General features: G+C 42.9%; 2 protein-coding genes across 4 annotated transcripts; both read right to left on the reverse strand.

The window, feature by feature from the left end:
• Positions 1 to 990: 990 nt before the first annotated feature.
• On the reverse strand, positions 991 to 7,347 carry LOC131222651 (small ribosomal subunit protein uS7-like). 3 transcript variants are annotated; one of them, XM_058217801.1, is made up of 5 exons: positions 5,865 to 7,347; positions 5,135 to 5,218; positions 2,444 to 2,700; positions 1,841 to 2,047; positions 991 to 1,320 (listed from the first exon to the last, which is right to left on the reverse strand). In XM_058217801.1, the coding sequence occupies exons 1-5, from the start codon at positions 5,913 to 5,915 to the stop codon at positions 1,266 to 1,268; spliced, it is 654 nt and encodes a 217-aa protein (XP_058073784.1). In that variant the 5' UTR covers positions 5,916 to 7,347; the 3' UTR covers positions 991 to 1,265. The 3 variants fall into 3 exon arrangements, with proteins under 3 accessions (XP_058073784.1, XP_058073785.1, XP_058073786.1); XM_058217802.1 differs by lacking the exon at positions 5,135 to 5,218 and having other exon boundaries at positions 5,865 to 7,340; XM_058217803.1 differs by lacking the exons at positions 5,135 to 5,218; positions 5,865 to 7,347 and adding an exon at positions 5,330 to 5,479.
• A 1,512-nt stretch (positions 7,348 to 8,859) lies between these two features.
• LOC131222652 (beta-hexosaminidase 2) lies at positions 8,860 to 11,898 on the reverse strand. The gene is made up of 2 exons (XM_058217804.1): positions 10,659 to 11,898; positions 8,860 to 9,913 (listed from the first exon to the last, which is right to left on the reverse strand). Exons 1-2 carry the CDS (start codon positions 11,452 to 11,454, stop codon positions 8,940 to 8,942), a joined length of 1,770 nt encoding a protein of 589 aa, XP_058073787.1. The 5' UTR covers positions 11,455 to 11,898; the 3' UTR covers positions 8,860 to 8,939.
• Between the last annotated feature and the right edge of the window lie 4,382 nt (positions 11,899 to 16,280).

Raw genomic sequence — 16,280 nt, forward strand, 5'->3', positions numbered from 1 at the left:
CAGCTCCTTTACACATGCCAACTTGTCACGTGCATTAGACACAACAAGTCCCACCATGTCAACTCGACCATGTAGCACAAAAATAAGGCCAGGCCACTCATCATTGGGTCACCCTGACTTATGTGCTCCACCTGATGAGTGAATTGGTTTAATTTCTGCACAAGCAATCTTCGTGGTGGGGCACGTCTTTTGCATGGCTCTGATTTGCTACGCGAGATGATCCGCACATAATCAGGCCGCATTCGATAATTTCTCTTATATATTTAAATTAAATTAATGATCATGTATGTTCTCTGTCATATATTTTAAGAACAATAATCACTTTCAAAATCAGTTGCTATAGGGCTAAGCATACAAGCTTTCTCACATGCCACGAGCTCACTAGTGCAGGTCATCTCAGCTGGCAAACCTGAGCCCCACCATGAAGATTACCTGGTTCAAATATCAAACGAGTAAAATGGGATGCATGCTGTTAAGCTATCCTAAACCTGGCTGCAGGTGATCATTCCTCATCTTTTGAATCTGAGAAAACCTATTTCTATTGTTTGACATTGTATAATTTTCCATGAACAAATACAAACAATCCATCAACAAGAATTCTGCATAGAAATCAAAGCCAACCTTGTACACGACATTATCCTATCAAATCGCAGTTCATTCTTCGAAAGAGCCAAATTGGGTATAGCTCAGCCAATGGACTGTGCACCCAAAAATCACCTGCGGGTGAATATTTTGGCATAATGGATAAATGATACCCATCCATTCCTGCATTTGGGACACTTAAAAGGATTTCTAAAACCACATCATCCAGGATTGCATTTTCACATCTTCAGGAAATGAAGGATGTATTCTCTTCTGGTTTGGACAAGGAGATACTTAGAACAAATAGTGGCAGTTCCAGAACATCCTGATTTGCACTTTGCAGTTGCAGTGCACTTGCATATGATGCATGGCATCCACTCACAAAAAGGAAAAAGAAAAAAGAAAAAAGAATGTAAAAGCTGCTTCCAATGTTTCTATTTGTCTTGACGATACAAGAAGCATCAAATTCCAATGTCAACATCTGAGATGAGTGTATATATGTATATACTCAACCATAACTAGTTTTTTCTGCCATGCAGATGAAAGTAAATTGCCCAAACGCAAATGCAAGTAGTTATTTACATCAAGTTGCTATAGAGTCATAGTGTAGTATAGAGTAACCTGGTGAAGAGAGAAATGAGAAATGCGAACACATTCTCTTGGGAAGTTCCGAGACGATCTTTTCAAAGGTTGGCCATCGCAACCCTTTCAATCTGATTTTTCTTCGTAATGGCATAGCTGTAAAAGCATATACATAAACGAATCATTAGGCAAGAAAGAAAAGAGATGTTTACTGCACTTTGCTACTGAGGTTCCAGAAAGCCTCTTGAAGATGGGGGGCTTGTAAGTTACAAGCATCTCCACTTACATGTGGCCCACTTCTAGGACAATCAGAACCATAGATCTGCTGGCTGCCAGGTGGAGTGGCTATATACAGAAAACTACAGTGATTGGACTATCTTTAGTCCTTGCATTGGTGGCCCAAAAATAGAAAGCTGGAAAATGATTAGCAAAAAAGATGAGAGCAATCCCATGTTCTACAAAGTGAATATTATGATGATTGGATGGCAAGATTATCAAACCACCAAGACCGTCAAGCCATTGATCTGTCCAACATAGTGGCCAACCAGCTCAACAATTCTGATTGCCCTAGATATGCCACGTGTACAGTAGAGAAGCTAGAGAGAGCAAGCCTCCATCACACTCCTCAAAGGTCAAAAGAAGGATAGGAACATCTGTTACAAGACATTTTCAGTACCTGTTCTGACCTCCCTGGGAGGCAGAGATGAGTTCATCTGCCAAGCACGCAGCTATAGTTGTGTCTCTGCTCCTAAAAGCCCTCTTGCGAGCACCAGTAGTTAGGAGATATATTGCTTGGCCAACACGTCTATGAGGGGAGACATCAACTGCTTGACGCCTAACAAAAGGCCCAAAGCCAACTCGAACTACATCCGCTCGTGGTCCACTGCATCAGGAGAATGACAATGAGAAAGGAAATGCAAATCCAGAGGAGATTGTTCATGCAATCCTTGGTTTGTAGATATGCAAGGTATGCTTGGGTTTCAGTATGTATCAGTAAAAGAGCGGTGCAAGTCAATCGTGGATGAACATGCCCCGAAAAAATCTCCCTGAGTGAAAGAACTGGTCTAAGTTGATTTTGCACTGGCAAGCCAGGAAATGAGTGGTCAGGATTGTCTTATTCAGGAGAATTTTGGGACATGGTCTATCCACAGAGGGGCCCAACAGACCAATAGTCCAGATCACTGAACCACAGGCACCACCAGGGTAAAAACTGGAAAACCAACTATACATAGGATCGTTTGATTCCTCTACAGGGAAACAGGAAGATAAGCCAGCATGCCTTTTGATAATGGCATTGACAATGACTTGAATGGGGTTAAGCTGAGTGAGGGTATGGATTCGTTCCATTGCATCCTTGACTATTCGAATCGCCATCAGCTTCTTTCCATTGTTGCGGCCATGCATCATCAGGGAATTCGTCAACCGCTCGATAATTGGGCATTTGGTCCTGGGGAACCTTTTTGAGTACCTTCCAGCTGTATGCGGGACAATTCTAGCATTCATGGCGATGTAATCTTGTAAAGACACATCATCAACCTGCAGAAAAGCTTCATATGATGATATTCTCTTATGATTAAGAAGCATATAGAAGAGGAAAATGACATGGAATGCTCTGGCATCCAACAACGGATCCTTGATGGCTGACTTAATTATATATGTGTGCATCCTCTTTTACCTGTATATCAACCCAGAAGCAGAGTAGTTTACTAAGCTTGTGGATCTTGGTGATGCATTCCTTTGAAGGTTGCCAAATTTGGCTGAGCAGTAATGATTTTCTAGAAACCTAGGAATTCAATTCAGCATGCATCCTGTACCATTTAGTAACTGATCTCAACTACACATGGCCTTGATCAGTGGACTGAGGTAACAGATCCGGAATGCTGACTGGTGGACCACTTCATGGATGAGCCAAGAACCATAGCCCAAAAACGTTCTGGTAGGAAGTTCATTGGCTAACTTCTCCACAGATCAAATGGCCATAAAAAGCCAATCACTGCCTTTTTTACCACTGTCCAAGTAATAGGGAGGCATGTTAGATGGATTGATCGACACAGATGCCATTATTGGATTGTGCGAGTTGAGCACAGCCTCAAAACTACAGTGATTGGCTGATCGAAATAGCCTGACTACAATTAAATTTGGACCATTTTCCATTTGATGGTCACCAATTAGACAGTTAGGATCAGCCATCCTCCATCCAAGACTTGGGATCTATATTAGCGATTGGCTGCATTTGAAAGATGAAGCTTGCCTGATTTACCTTTTCTAAACATAAAATATATGAATGATGCAATGCTACCTAGAAACAGTAAACATGACTGCTTTGCTGAAGATGTTAAAAAAATATAGGTTTACCCCTTGGAGTTGTTTATAGATATTCATGACTGAGGATTAAAATATTACAATGGAGAACATGTTGGCCACCAAAAAATAAATGGTAAAGATATAGATTGGATGATATGGTAAGAACCCTTTTTGTTGAATTAAGCATTAGATAAGAGAAAATAAGAATGAGAATTACTCTTATGTTTCTACATCTACATAAGGGAAAGATACCTATCAGCTAGCTTGGTCCATATTACAGTGCAGACCAGTTGTATCGGACACATGGAGAGCCCCAAACATCAACTGGTGTCCATACAGTCCAGCCCACTCTTGGGCACAATGCTAGAAATCAAGGTAATTGAATGATCTTAACCATCCAAGAAAGGCCCATTTTGTTATGGGCAATATATGGTGCAGGGCTTGCTTCTTTGCAGAGTGTACATGGGTTTTTTAAATTTCACAAGTGGGGCCATGGTTAATCCGGACCATTAGTCTGTCGAACCCCACTGTGGATGGATAATGCCCCTCCAAATCTCCCAGATTGGAAGATCACAGCCTCCAGTAGTAGGACATTTTCAGTCGACCGGGGACCACGGTTGTATGTCTCATCCATAGGCCACAAATTGGAAGCTTATGATTGTCCTATTCAGGAGATTTTTGAGGTATCATCAATCTACAGTGAACAACCATGGGTCTGGATTACCGAACCCATGGGCCTCACCGGTCGTAATTGAAAGCGTTGGCATACTATGCAAAGATGTGGGCCGCTTATCATATATTTCCTCTGTTTATTTAATAAGCCATTGGATGGATGGTTATGATCCAGAGAGAAATAAGCAATCAAATGTGGGACCGACCATTTCAAACATATCATGGATGGCTTGTGTTAAAAGGTCAAACCTATTACACAATCCTATTATCTGATCGCAGTCCCCAAAGGGATGGTAGATAACAAAAATAATCAACGGTCAAATATTCAGCAGCGTATACTGAAGAAAAGTGACGGATAGGATCGTCTGATAGGCTTGATTATTACCACAAACCATCCATTCCTGGCCCAGTAGATGGATGGACTGATTGATACATCACCCCCTCGGGTACCGTGGAGAGATAACCCTGCCGTATTATCAGGGGAGCGGACGAGGTGCGGCCCTGGTCTCACCCACGACGGTGAGGCCCTGAGCGTGGGGCCCACCTTGATGTATGTATTTTATATCGAGTCCATCCGTTTTGCCAGCTCATTTTAGGAGCCCTAAAATGAAGCAGATCCAAATCTCAGGTGGACCATACCACATGAAACAGTGGTGAATGACCATTAAAACTTCTTGTGGGCCAAAAAGCTTTGTATCACGCTGATATTTGTTTTCTCCCTTCATCCAGGTTTGTACGACCTTATCAACAGGTTGGATGAATCTTATCCAGTCCATCCGTTGGCATTAAGGTGAGCCCTAGGAAGTTTTTAATGGTGAGCATTCAATCACCACAGTTTCCTTTGGTGTGGTCCACATGAGATTTGGATCTGCTTCAATTTTTGGGCTCAAGCCCTAAAATGAGCTGGCAAAACGGATGGATGGCGTGGATATACACTACATACATCAACCTGGGCCACACGGTCAGGGTCGCACAAATCTGTTCATCTAGGCACCATGTCGTGTGTCACCATCGCATAGGAACTCAAGATCCCAGACATCCATCTGCCGAGACCCATCGTGTCAATGCTATCAATGCTCTGAAACAAAAATGGGCTGGTTTGATCATCAGGTGGGCCACAATTTACAAAAAAAAAGAAGAAAAAAAAAGACGGATAAAGAAACTTGGGGGAAGTTTTTCTAAGCCGTACGTCTATTTCCCACACCGTGTCCCACATGATAAGCCAACCAGATTCATTCCCATGAGCGACGCTGGCACATGTGGCGGCGTGTACACGAATTGCTTTGTACACCCCTGTGAGTTTAACAAAGCTGAGAGAGAGAGAGAGAGAGAGAGAGAGAGAGAGAGATTTATCTTTTAAATATACGTTTTAATATGTAAAATAAAAAAGAAAATGAAGGTCCAAAATAACGGGAGTCGTAACGGCCCCGTTATGGCTACCCACTAACGGAGCACGTTGCACGATGCCGTGGTAACGACGTTACAGAAACGGCAAGTAGAAAACGCAACAACTGGAGCAGTTACCCCGCTACCGTGATAACGCCGTTACATAAAATGGGCTGAGAAGAAAAATGCAGCTAATGGTGCAGTCACTCCGACAAACTGGGAAGAGAAGAAAAATGAAAACGCCGTTACATGAACGGGACAGAGAAGGAAATGCAGAAAATTCAGCAGTCGTTTGAGGGGGGGGGGGGGGGGGGGGGGAGAGAGAGAGAGAGGCTGACATGAACATCGTCGTAGGCCCATGTGTTGAAGAGCATCAGTTCGACCGCCATGGCTGCCTCTAGCTGCTGCTGCTGTTGCCGCAAATGTTCCTTCAAATCTCTCTCTCTCAACCCCAAACCCTAATAAAGGCAGAGAATTTCCAAATCAGCCCTAATTTTCACCAAAATGACCAAACTGAACCAACGCCAACCATGTTACACGGGCAGTGGTCACTGTTAACCATTTCAGATCAGAAGATCACAGGCATCCATTATTTTGCCCTTTTTTTTTTCTGGACCATTGTTCTATTTGTAGGCCACTGAAGAAACGGTTAGGGTTTTCTGACTGGGAGATTTCGGAGCATCATCCCGCCTCTACAAACTAACCCATCATATCATCGAGTTGGTTCACCATCGTAGGATTTTCCATTCGTATATAGGTACCACTAAACGGACGGTCTCGATCGAGCACATCATCATGCTACGTGTACTGTACGCCTTCATCTCCCGGACTCCACCCCGCGTCATGGCAACTGGACTGTCGAGCTGGAGGCGAAGGCCTCTTCAGTCTTCAGTCTTCAATCCATTCGCTCGGGCAAATTCGTACAGTTCGGTGCTCCAGTGCAATACAGGGCATGGTGCTCGTGGGGACTGCTGATTGCACTTCTGCGAGCAAAGGTACATGTGTGCGGATCATAACCGATCATCAGGCGACCCCGGCAGTGTTGATGTTATATCCAATAATAAAAAAAAAAGATTAGTACGATGGTGAGTGACTAACGTATAAAAAATAATTGAACGGACCAGATAAATTGAGCAATGGTTCAAAGTTAGTGTATAATGTGTGACCCTCGTCCGATCATATTTACCTAATTTTAGATGCATGGAATCAACTAGGACTGGAGCTATCCAAGCAGGCTATCTAGACTTGAACTTTTGCTGCAACTAAATGGGTCTAAGTCATCCATTTGGTGGGCCAATTAGGAATTGCATGAAAGAAGAAACATTGAATCGGACATCGCCAAACATCTCATCCCATTCTCGATAAAGGATTGTTATGAGAGCGTGGCCAGCTTTCAGATAAAGTCATCCAAGTGTGATTTTCTCATGGTGGCCCATAAATTGTGGCTGGACAGCCCAAATTTATTAGACGGACTCTCCACATGCCCATGCATGTGCAACCAAGATCACCGTACCATAGAGTGCTCTGGGATACCGGATCATTTCATAATTAGAAATGCCTCACTGCTCCCTCTCAAAGGGACTGTAAGTTATAGTGCTCCTAGTTGCATTCTTAATTCTATATAAGTCCAAAGCCACATTTTACAGGCCACTGCAAAAATCACACTGATCGAATGATCAGATTCATTCCCTGTTTTGTCCCTATTTTTGTGGCCCTCCTTTTTCCAAGCCATGCTATGAGACGGTTAGGATTGATTAACAAAAATGACTCTTTAGAATCATAAGCAATCAATGATGGGGCCAACAAATAGATTGATCAAATTGTTTAGGGCGTGTTTGGGCGGTGGGATTAGGAGGGATTAGGTGGGATGGGATTTAAAAAATATAATTATTATGCATGGCAGGGATTGTTTCCTTGTTTACATGGGATAAGATTAATTTCTTGGTAATACCGTGGTACATTGAATGGATATACCCACCATCAATTGAAATTATTGAGAATAACACACATGTGTTATATCTAAACCGTTCATTTGTTTTGTAACCTCATTTTATGACATGAGCTTAAAAATGAGGTAGATCCAAAACTCATGTAACCCCAAAGAAGTTTTCAACTGTAAGTATTCAATCCCGGTTGCTTTCTATGGTGGGGCCCACTTGAGCTTTAGATTTACTTGATTTTTTGGCCCATGCTCTAAAATAATCTCGAAAAATGGGTGGACAGTGTGGATATAGCTCACACATCATGGTGGGACCTACACAACTTGCTAAAATTGAATGAAATTGGCACGGGACCAATGCAATTCCATCTATTCAAATTCCAAGCTTTTCCACTGTTCCCAAACATGGAGTGGAATTGGCACGGGACCATACGAATCCCATCCCACCGAATCCCTTCTAATCCCACTGCCCAAACACGCTCTAAGTGGACTCATTTTTATGTAGATGATCTTGACCGTCTATATTAGAGGCTAATGATCAAATGATCACGATTATCAGGTTGGTATAATATTTGCATGGTAGCCCATGAGATGTACGGGGACATAATATACAGTCTAAATCAATCTATTGGATTATCTTGGCACGGACGCGGATTGCGTCCTACCCCGCCCGACCAGTAATCCGTCCGGGCAGGGATATATGGGGTCCACCGTACTGTAAGTGTTTTATCCACGCCGGTCATATTTTTTCTCATATCATTTTAGGCAGGTCCAGGTCTTAACTGGACCACAAGGTGGGGATTGGACGTCCACCATTAAAAACTTCTTGGGAGCTGGAGAAGTTCCAGAACAAGCTGATATTTGTGTTTTCACTTAATCCAAGTCTAAATGACCTTATGAATAGGTTGGATGGTAAAACAACATCACGGTGGCCCTTAGAAAGGTTTCAACGGTGGGTGTCATTATCACTGCAGCTTTCTTTGGTGTGGTCCACTGGAGATTTGGACCTGCTTCATTTTTAGGATCATAATATCAAATGATATGAGAAAAGCGATTAACGTCCTGGATTAAAAACTTACATCATGGTGGTTCCCACAGAGCCCTGCCCGGACGTTGCAGGATTACCGTCCAGTCAGGGGTAGGACGCAATCCGTGTCCATCTTGGCACATGTCCAGTAGATGTGATGACCTGTCTCTCTCTGGCACGTGCTTATGCACGTGACCGTCATTTCTACTGGTTTGGAAAAAGATTAGCTGATCCCACACAAACAGAACAGAGTATCTACTTGTTTAATGCATAGCAGCCCAGTTGTTGACTGGGCCAGGGAATCTCCACAGTGGGACCCACCCAATGGACAGCATGGTTCGACTGGGCAGCACACCTTTATGCTGTCTGTTAAAAACATGACATTTCCATTATTTTCTGAAACTTTCAGAAGGAGAAGTCCTGCCAGTGGCATTTGCAGTGAATGGATTAATTTTCTGAAACAATGTTACACATGCCGGGATGATTAAGACACCAGAGTGGCTGAATGGGCGCTGCCCCGATCCCTCGCCCCACCATCCTATACCGCCACTCGCTCAACCGATCCGTCGCTTCTGCATACCTCTTCTTGCCACTCTCGTCCCTGTTCCCGGACCATAATGCCTCTGCCATCGCCGAAGCCCTTGGCCATATTCGAGAATCCATGACCATCGGATCCGCTTGCTCCGACCATAGCGCCACCTCTCCACCTAAGACCAACTTCGCTTCCGCCTCGCTCAGTCCATGGGTTATGTCATAGTCATATATCCGCTGCCACGTTTTGAATGGGGCACACCACGATCCTCCATTGCCACCATTGTAATTGAATGGTTGTGCAGGATCATCACCCGTTTGGCGATCATACCGGCTGTCATTGCCGACGAAACCGCCATGCCCACAGTCCAAGTAGTAGAAATCGGACGATGAGATGATTGCTCGGTAGCCAGCGGAAACTATAAGCTTAGTGTTATTGGGGCCATTGTTCCAGGACTGTAGTATGGTGGTTTCAGGGGGAAGCAACTTGGGACCCACCTTCACTGTGGAATCCAGTAGGATATCTTCCCAATACACAACAGTGCGGTTGAGGGAGACTATGTAAGGGTGAGTGGAGTTGATGAAGGTCTCAAGGAGCTGGCTAAGGGTCCCACCATTGGACAGGAAGTCTCCAATTGTCGGATCTGCCTTCCAGCAGCCAGGAATAATCTCATCAGATCCGGCGTGATAGAACAGATCCGGGAAGAGGGAAGTAACGTCGCCAATGACATTTCGAAGGACCTGATAAGTCTTGGGATTGAGGGGGTTTAGCTGGCCCGCTGCCGGTTCAGATGCGAATCGGTCAGCCCATTCAATCCCGGCGGGCCACCAAAACATATCTGAGCATGTGACGATCTCTGGATAAGCTTCGGCCCATGATGCTGCATGACCTGCCATCCACAGAAGAATTCTACTAAGGAATCAACAAAACATGCCTAATCCATAACTGCAACGATCTACAGCCCGTGGGTTCGGCCCAAGGCAAGATGCTGGAGCGGTATAGATCGTTGTGGCTCAATGAACTTCTAAAGCCCAGCAGATGTTATTTCTGGTCTGGGCTCTTACCTTGGAAGCCCATTTTTTGCTGGGCCCGAAACTGAGTTAACAACTCCACCAAACTGTGGTCGGGACTGGGCTTTATTAGTGAGGCCGAGTTTGTACACCTGTGGCCACGGTTGGTTTATCCAAGCCATTGGTCCGAAGGTCTGCCCCCATCATGGATGGACCATGCCCAGAAAATCTTCTCAACTGGTTATATTCAACCTTTCCACCGTTACATGCAAATGCATGGTTAGGAAGGAAATGCACCAACCAGCCACAGTTCGATAGAGAGAGTCGAAATATTCAATGGCTCGGATCTTCCAATTTAGGTGATTTGGGGGACTGGATTGAATAAACCAACCGTAGCCATCGGTCACCTTTACTTTCCAGTACCTAATTTTGACCATTAACCCTTATCTTGACTACAGTCGATTTGAAGGCCTCGGTTTATATGGTCAGGATCGTCCAATCTACCAGAATCTTAAACCACCTCCCATCCATAGTGGGTCCCATTAGATGGACAATCCTAATTAAAAGATAACCCTGCCAAGTGTAACGTAGCAACAGGGAAGAGATAAAGACAGCAGTACTGACCCGGAGTATCGATCTCGGGCAAAACCCTCACCCCATGCCTCATCCCAAACTCCACCACCCTCTTTACGTCCGTCGCGTCGTACCGCATCTCTTCCCCATATGATCCTTTCTTTCCCAGCTCCGGTTCCGATTCCAGCACCAACGGGAACGAATGAGAGTCCACTACGTGCCAATGGAAAACATTCATCTTGTTCATGCTCATCGCACGGATCAATCTCATCAGATCCTTCACCCCGTAATAATTCCTCGACGTGTCCAGCATCAGGCCCCGATGCGGAAACAACGGCCCATCCCACACGTACAGACCATTCGGCACCACCATCCGTCCGTCGCGGGTCCACACCAGCTGCGAGAACGTCTCAAGACCGCGCATCGCGCCCCACGCGGTCTCGGCCGTCAGAGCCGCGGCGGAGCTGGTGTTGGGGATTGATAGAGAGTAGGATTCATCGACGTTGTGCTGGAGGGGGGCGGGGAGGTCAGCGATGGTCAGATTTAGGGATTTTAACGGCAGGGAGACGATGAGATTGACGGAAGGGGGGCGGATGGGGTGGTGGCGTTCGGAGAGGATGAGACGGAGGTAACGACGGACGGCGGGGCGAAGATGGGCGTGGGAGGGAGAGAGGATTTGGAAGGAAGGGGAGAGGAGGGTGGCTTGAGGGGTGGGCCATGAGATTGTACGGGGTTTGGGCCAGACGTTGATTTGGCATCGGACGGATGCGATTGCGGAAGAGAAGAAAGAGAAGAGGATAAGAAAACAGATGGCGTTGGGCTTGTTATAGGGGTTTTTGTAATTCATGGCTGGATGACCCTGGTTCGGTCTTGAAGACTAGGATTTATAGGTTGGGTGAAGTGTATCGCTTCACACGTGTGTGGGATCCGAGCTGCTCATCACGGAATCCCCACTGGCAAGACGCCGTCTGTGAAAAATAAGACGACGGTCCAATTCCTCGCTGTTTGGCCCAATCGATGATTAGAATGGTCTGATTTTTGAGATATGGAATCTCCACAGTGGATCGGTCTGATGAGCGGCTTAACTTCGCGCGCGTGTTAGTCTTTTCCAAGCGTGTGTTGACTGCACTTAACATTCCACGGGCGTTTGGGTTTTGGTTGTCGGGTTTTGATTGGAATTTTTTGGATGGCTTTATACGAGACTGATGATGATTTTGTTATTAGTTTAATACGTTCGTGTGATATGAGCACATCAATGGGTACGTGGATTGGGGAGGGAATCCATAATAATAATACTTAAATTGTAATAAGTCATGTGTTATGTTCCAACGCTACTTGGGTTGGAGTGGATCCCTCTGGTCCCAAGCACTGTCGGATATTTGTGTTTTATCTATTTTGCATATTCATTCGGCTAATTCATTTTAAGACATCAGCTTAAACTCAAAAAGAAGATTAAAACTCAAGTAGGCGACACCATGAGAAATCTCATGATTCTGCCGACTTTGAAAATTTACATTGGGGAACTCTTTTTTTTCTTTTAAAGAGAATTTAATTTCTCCATATTTTAAGTAGATTTGGAAAGAAGTTTATTTTCTATAGTTGTTTTATTTTTATTTATTTTACCCATGCAATGTAAATAAAGTTGTACAGAAAAAAGCATCTTCATTCCCAAACATCTTCAACAAACGAAACTAACAATACCAGAAGTTTCAAAATTACATCTTTACTGGACTTTTACTAGGTGCGTCATAGGTTATCATTGGCTTAGATCTAATTATTGGATTATTTAGATTGAGTAATTTAGTGTACTTTAATACAATTGTTATCATTAAAATCGATATGAAAACTTACCATGTGGAGACTAAAGTGGATAGAAGTGTTATGAGTAAGCTTTGTCATCTCACTAATATAGGTAGAAAATCCTATTCCCATTAAGATGTTTTCATAAGGGTGTAATGTTTGGAAAATTATGTATCTTACTCAATGACACCGAGGCATGTTGTTGATAGATGCCTTAAATTTGTAAAGTTAGAAGTCCGTTGATGACAGGTTCGATGCCATCGCATAGGCTTCGATGCCATCAAAGTTGGCTCAATGCTATCGAGTATTTTCTGAATTTACTTTGTTAGTTGCTAGATATATTGGTGTCATTTTTCAATAACATCAAGGAGTATTTGATGACCTTGAAGATGTGTTTGATGCCATCGAAGCTGAGTCGAATAATCGAAGATTTTTGAAAAATCTATGTTTTGTTGCTAGACAGTTTTGACACTTATTCAATGTCATCAAAGGGTATTCAATGACATTGATGACATCGAACAATTTTGCACAGACTTTTACAGATTTGCCAGATTTGTAAAATTTGTTTCCAATTTCGTTTGAGATTCTTTCCAAAGCTATATATGGGTATAAACGGGATTGTGAGGTATTTTAAGAGTTTCTAAATTGTCCAAGGTTTCAAAGAGTGTAGCAATGATGAGATTCGAGGTTATTTGAATCGGATAAGTTCTTTATCTTTGTAATTTCTACATGGTGATCATCTGTCACTTTGTGCCGTGCTTTTTTTCGAAAAGGTTTTTCCACTTTAAAATCGTTGTGTTCTTCTTCCTTTTGCTTGATGTTTTCGAATTGCTATCCTACATTCATTTTATGTGCTTCCGCGGTCCCCCAACATGGCATTGGGAATATATTCTCATTAAAATATACGTTTCAGATTAGACTATGGAATCTCTGTTATTGATGCATAGACAATCTATTAATTTTGTCACTTTGATTAGAATTTCTACTTTGGAAATGGTCGAGAGCGCAAGAAATAACCTCCACCATCCATCTTTTGGATATACCTCATAATTGGCTTTTAAAATTTTTTTTTTTTTTTTTTAAATTCAAGTCGCTAGGATACCATTGAGTTAGGCATATGCAAAATGTACCTTTTGCTTAGCCCAAAGCTGGACCATCCGCATTGCTTCTCAGCACTAATTGCATAGGTTTATTATTGTTATTATTATTTTTACAAGGCTCGTGATTGGTTGATAAGTCATACCCACGGATAGAATTTTCACACCGGAAATGAGTTATACCAGCTCAAATGTCCAATAAAGTTGGCCATGGCCCATGTGGACTGATGTTTTGAATCATTGAACTTGGCAAGGGATGGCTTAATGACACTTGCGAGCACTTTCCATGAACAGACATGCTTATTTTAAAAGCACTCTTGGATCTATGTCCAATGATCAGAACCAAATGAATGGGATATGTGGAAAAAAAGAAAGAAAGAAAATCCTACATTAGACTATTTCAAGCATTTGAATCATCTTACTTTTATCCTTGCAGGACTGACTGTAAACTAGCTAGGCCTTAGGGCCGAGGCCAAGGCCTAGTTCGGCCCATTGCCACTTTTATGTTCAGTTGTTCAGTGTATCTGCTCTCCAGAGGCATGAACCAGGATTGAGCTCTGGTTTTTGCTGGGTGGTCAGCCAAAACTCCACAAAAACATATGGATACAAAAACAAAAATAAAAATCAATTCAGTCTTAGATGGGGATGTCTTTTTAAGCCCTTAGGAGGGCTTAGAACCTAGACTGTGCCATCAGGCTTGGAAACTCACATCTGGGTCTAGCCCATAGTCCTCTGTGTTCTCACAGTGGATACATGATCCACTGTCTAATTATTGTGGTCGTTATTTCTATCTAACATAATTCAGTACAGAGGAATGCTCTAGTGCTCTGAGCACTATAAGTTATAGTGTTTATAGTTGGATCAGTTTAGTTAGGCAGTCCAGTTGATTGATCTGAACTGTTCATTAAGTCCACAATAAACTTCTAAGGCTACTATGTAAAAATTGAACTGATTAGATTATTCAATACATCCTTGATTTGGCCTTTCTACCCATCCTTTTTCAAGCCATGGATGGGATGGTTGTGATCCCAAGCAATCCATGAAGGTATCTTGCTGATGAAACTTACTTTTATGTAAATGATCTTGACCATATTAAAGACCCTTGATCGAATGGTTAATTTTTGTCAGATTGGTGTGATACTTGCATGGTTGCCCATCAAATGTGTTAGAGCTAGTGAACGGTCTAGATCAAAGGATTGGGTAATCCAATTGTCCCAATGCAACTAAATGAAACCAAGAGCACTGCAACTTATACTTCTCTGAGGGCACTGAAACATTTCTTATGTCCAGTCTAGTGCTGGTGCAATTTGCTCCGTGTGGCGTGAAAAAAATACATGGTATGGACCTCCATAATTCTTTGCTTAACCAAACCGCGTGGGAGAGTGATTAGATTGTCCATGTCGAGCGGACACTGGATAACCAAACCTTCAAGGCATATGGGACTAGCAGAATATTTAGGCACAGGATCCTCTGTGTTTTGGTGGAAATAGCATGGCCAATTGTGGTGTGTATAAGATTCTAAATAGGCCGTGTGGTACCGTGCTGAGTGTTAACAGTTTGGGCCCGACCATACATCGTGGTGTGCCGTGCCGGATGTAATGTTGTGCTGTGCCATTTTTTTGGAAAAGTGAGGCCTGGCACAACCAGCGGGCATAATATGAGTAGCTGACTGTGTAGTACTGGACCGTACCTATCAGGCCATGCTTATCTATCCAGTCAAAATGAAGGCAAATACGCTGGTATATTTAAAATTTATGTTTTATTTAATATGCAAATCAAATATTAAAATGAATATTATAAAATTCATCATTGTTGAGTATGTCATTCATTATTTTTAAAATTACTTCTGTATATTTTCAAACTTCTGAAGTACATATACTTTTTGAACTAGTTAATGATTTCACAGGTTTTTCCCCTCTAATTTTTTTTTTTAATTTTATTTAAATTGGGATTGAAGGGGGGTGGGAAACCTGTGAATCCATAATCATGTATTATTTGGTTAATATGCTCTAATTTTTAAGTGTTAAAGGATTTAATGTCTATATATAATATATATTGTTGATGCAAAAAACTGCCGCGTCCTCTTCCCATGTCCTACCACCTGCACAAGAAAGAGACAAGGGAGACCTTGACTCAAGCCGGGGAACCTCCGATACTAAAGTTAGCGCTAGGACTGTGCAAGAGAAGGGTTTTTGAGAGAGTTTTTTGCCTACTTTTCATCTTAGAGATTTCCTGTTTTGATAGGAATGAGAGGGTCCTATCGTGCAGGGATTCTCTTCTGAATATCTCAGAGATTTGATTTTGTTGTAATTTATTTATGGATACTGCCTGATCCTAAGATCTTCGGGGCCGGGAATCCTTTTCACAAGATTTTCAAGACGGTATTTATGTTTATACTATCTCTTCCTTGTTCGGCTCGGCCTTAACCGATCCTGGTAATAAACGAGTCTCGGCTGGTTGCAAGGATGGGGCTTTTCGCTTTTTGTCGGATGAAATAGAGTTGGTTTATAACCGATATTCTTTCTTAATCCGATAGCCGACATTGTAACCGACCTAATATAGGGCGGTTTTATGGTCGGTCAGAAGACTTCTAGAGTTCAGGCCTTAATCGGTCCCTTTAAACGTTGCTGCCTCGTTATCCAAGTCAACTTTATGCGTCTTATGTATTTTGCCTAAGGCTCATGACTTTGTAAGTCTCGGTCGAGGTTCATTCCTCATCATCCGAGCTAAGTCTCTCCCTGAGGCATTTAATTCTTTTGCCTCGGTCGGGCTTATT

The sequence above is a fragment of the Magnolia sinica genome, chromosome 13 (genome assembly GCF_029962835.1).
Source record: "Magnolia sinica isolate HGM2019 chromosome 13, MsV1, whole genome shotgun sequence".
Classification (NCBI taxonomy): domain Eukaryota; kingdom Viridiplantae; phylum Streptophyta; class Magnoliopsida; order Magnoliales; family Magnoliaceae; genus Magnolia; species Magnolia sinica.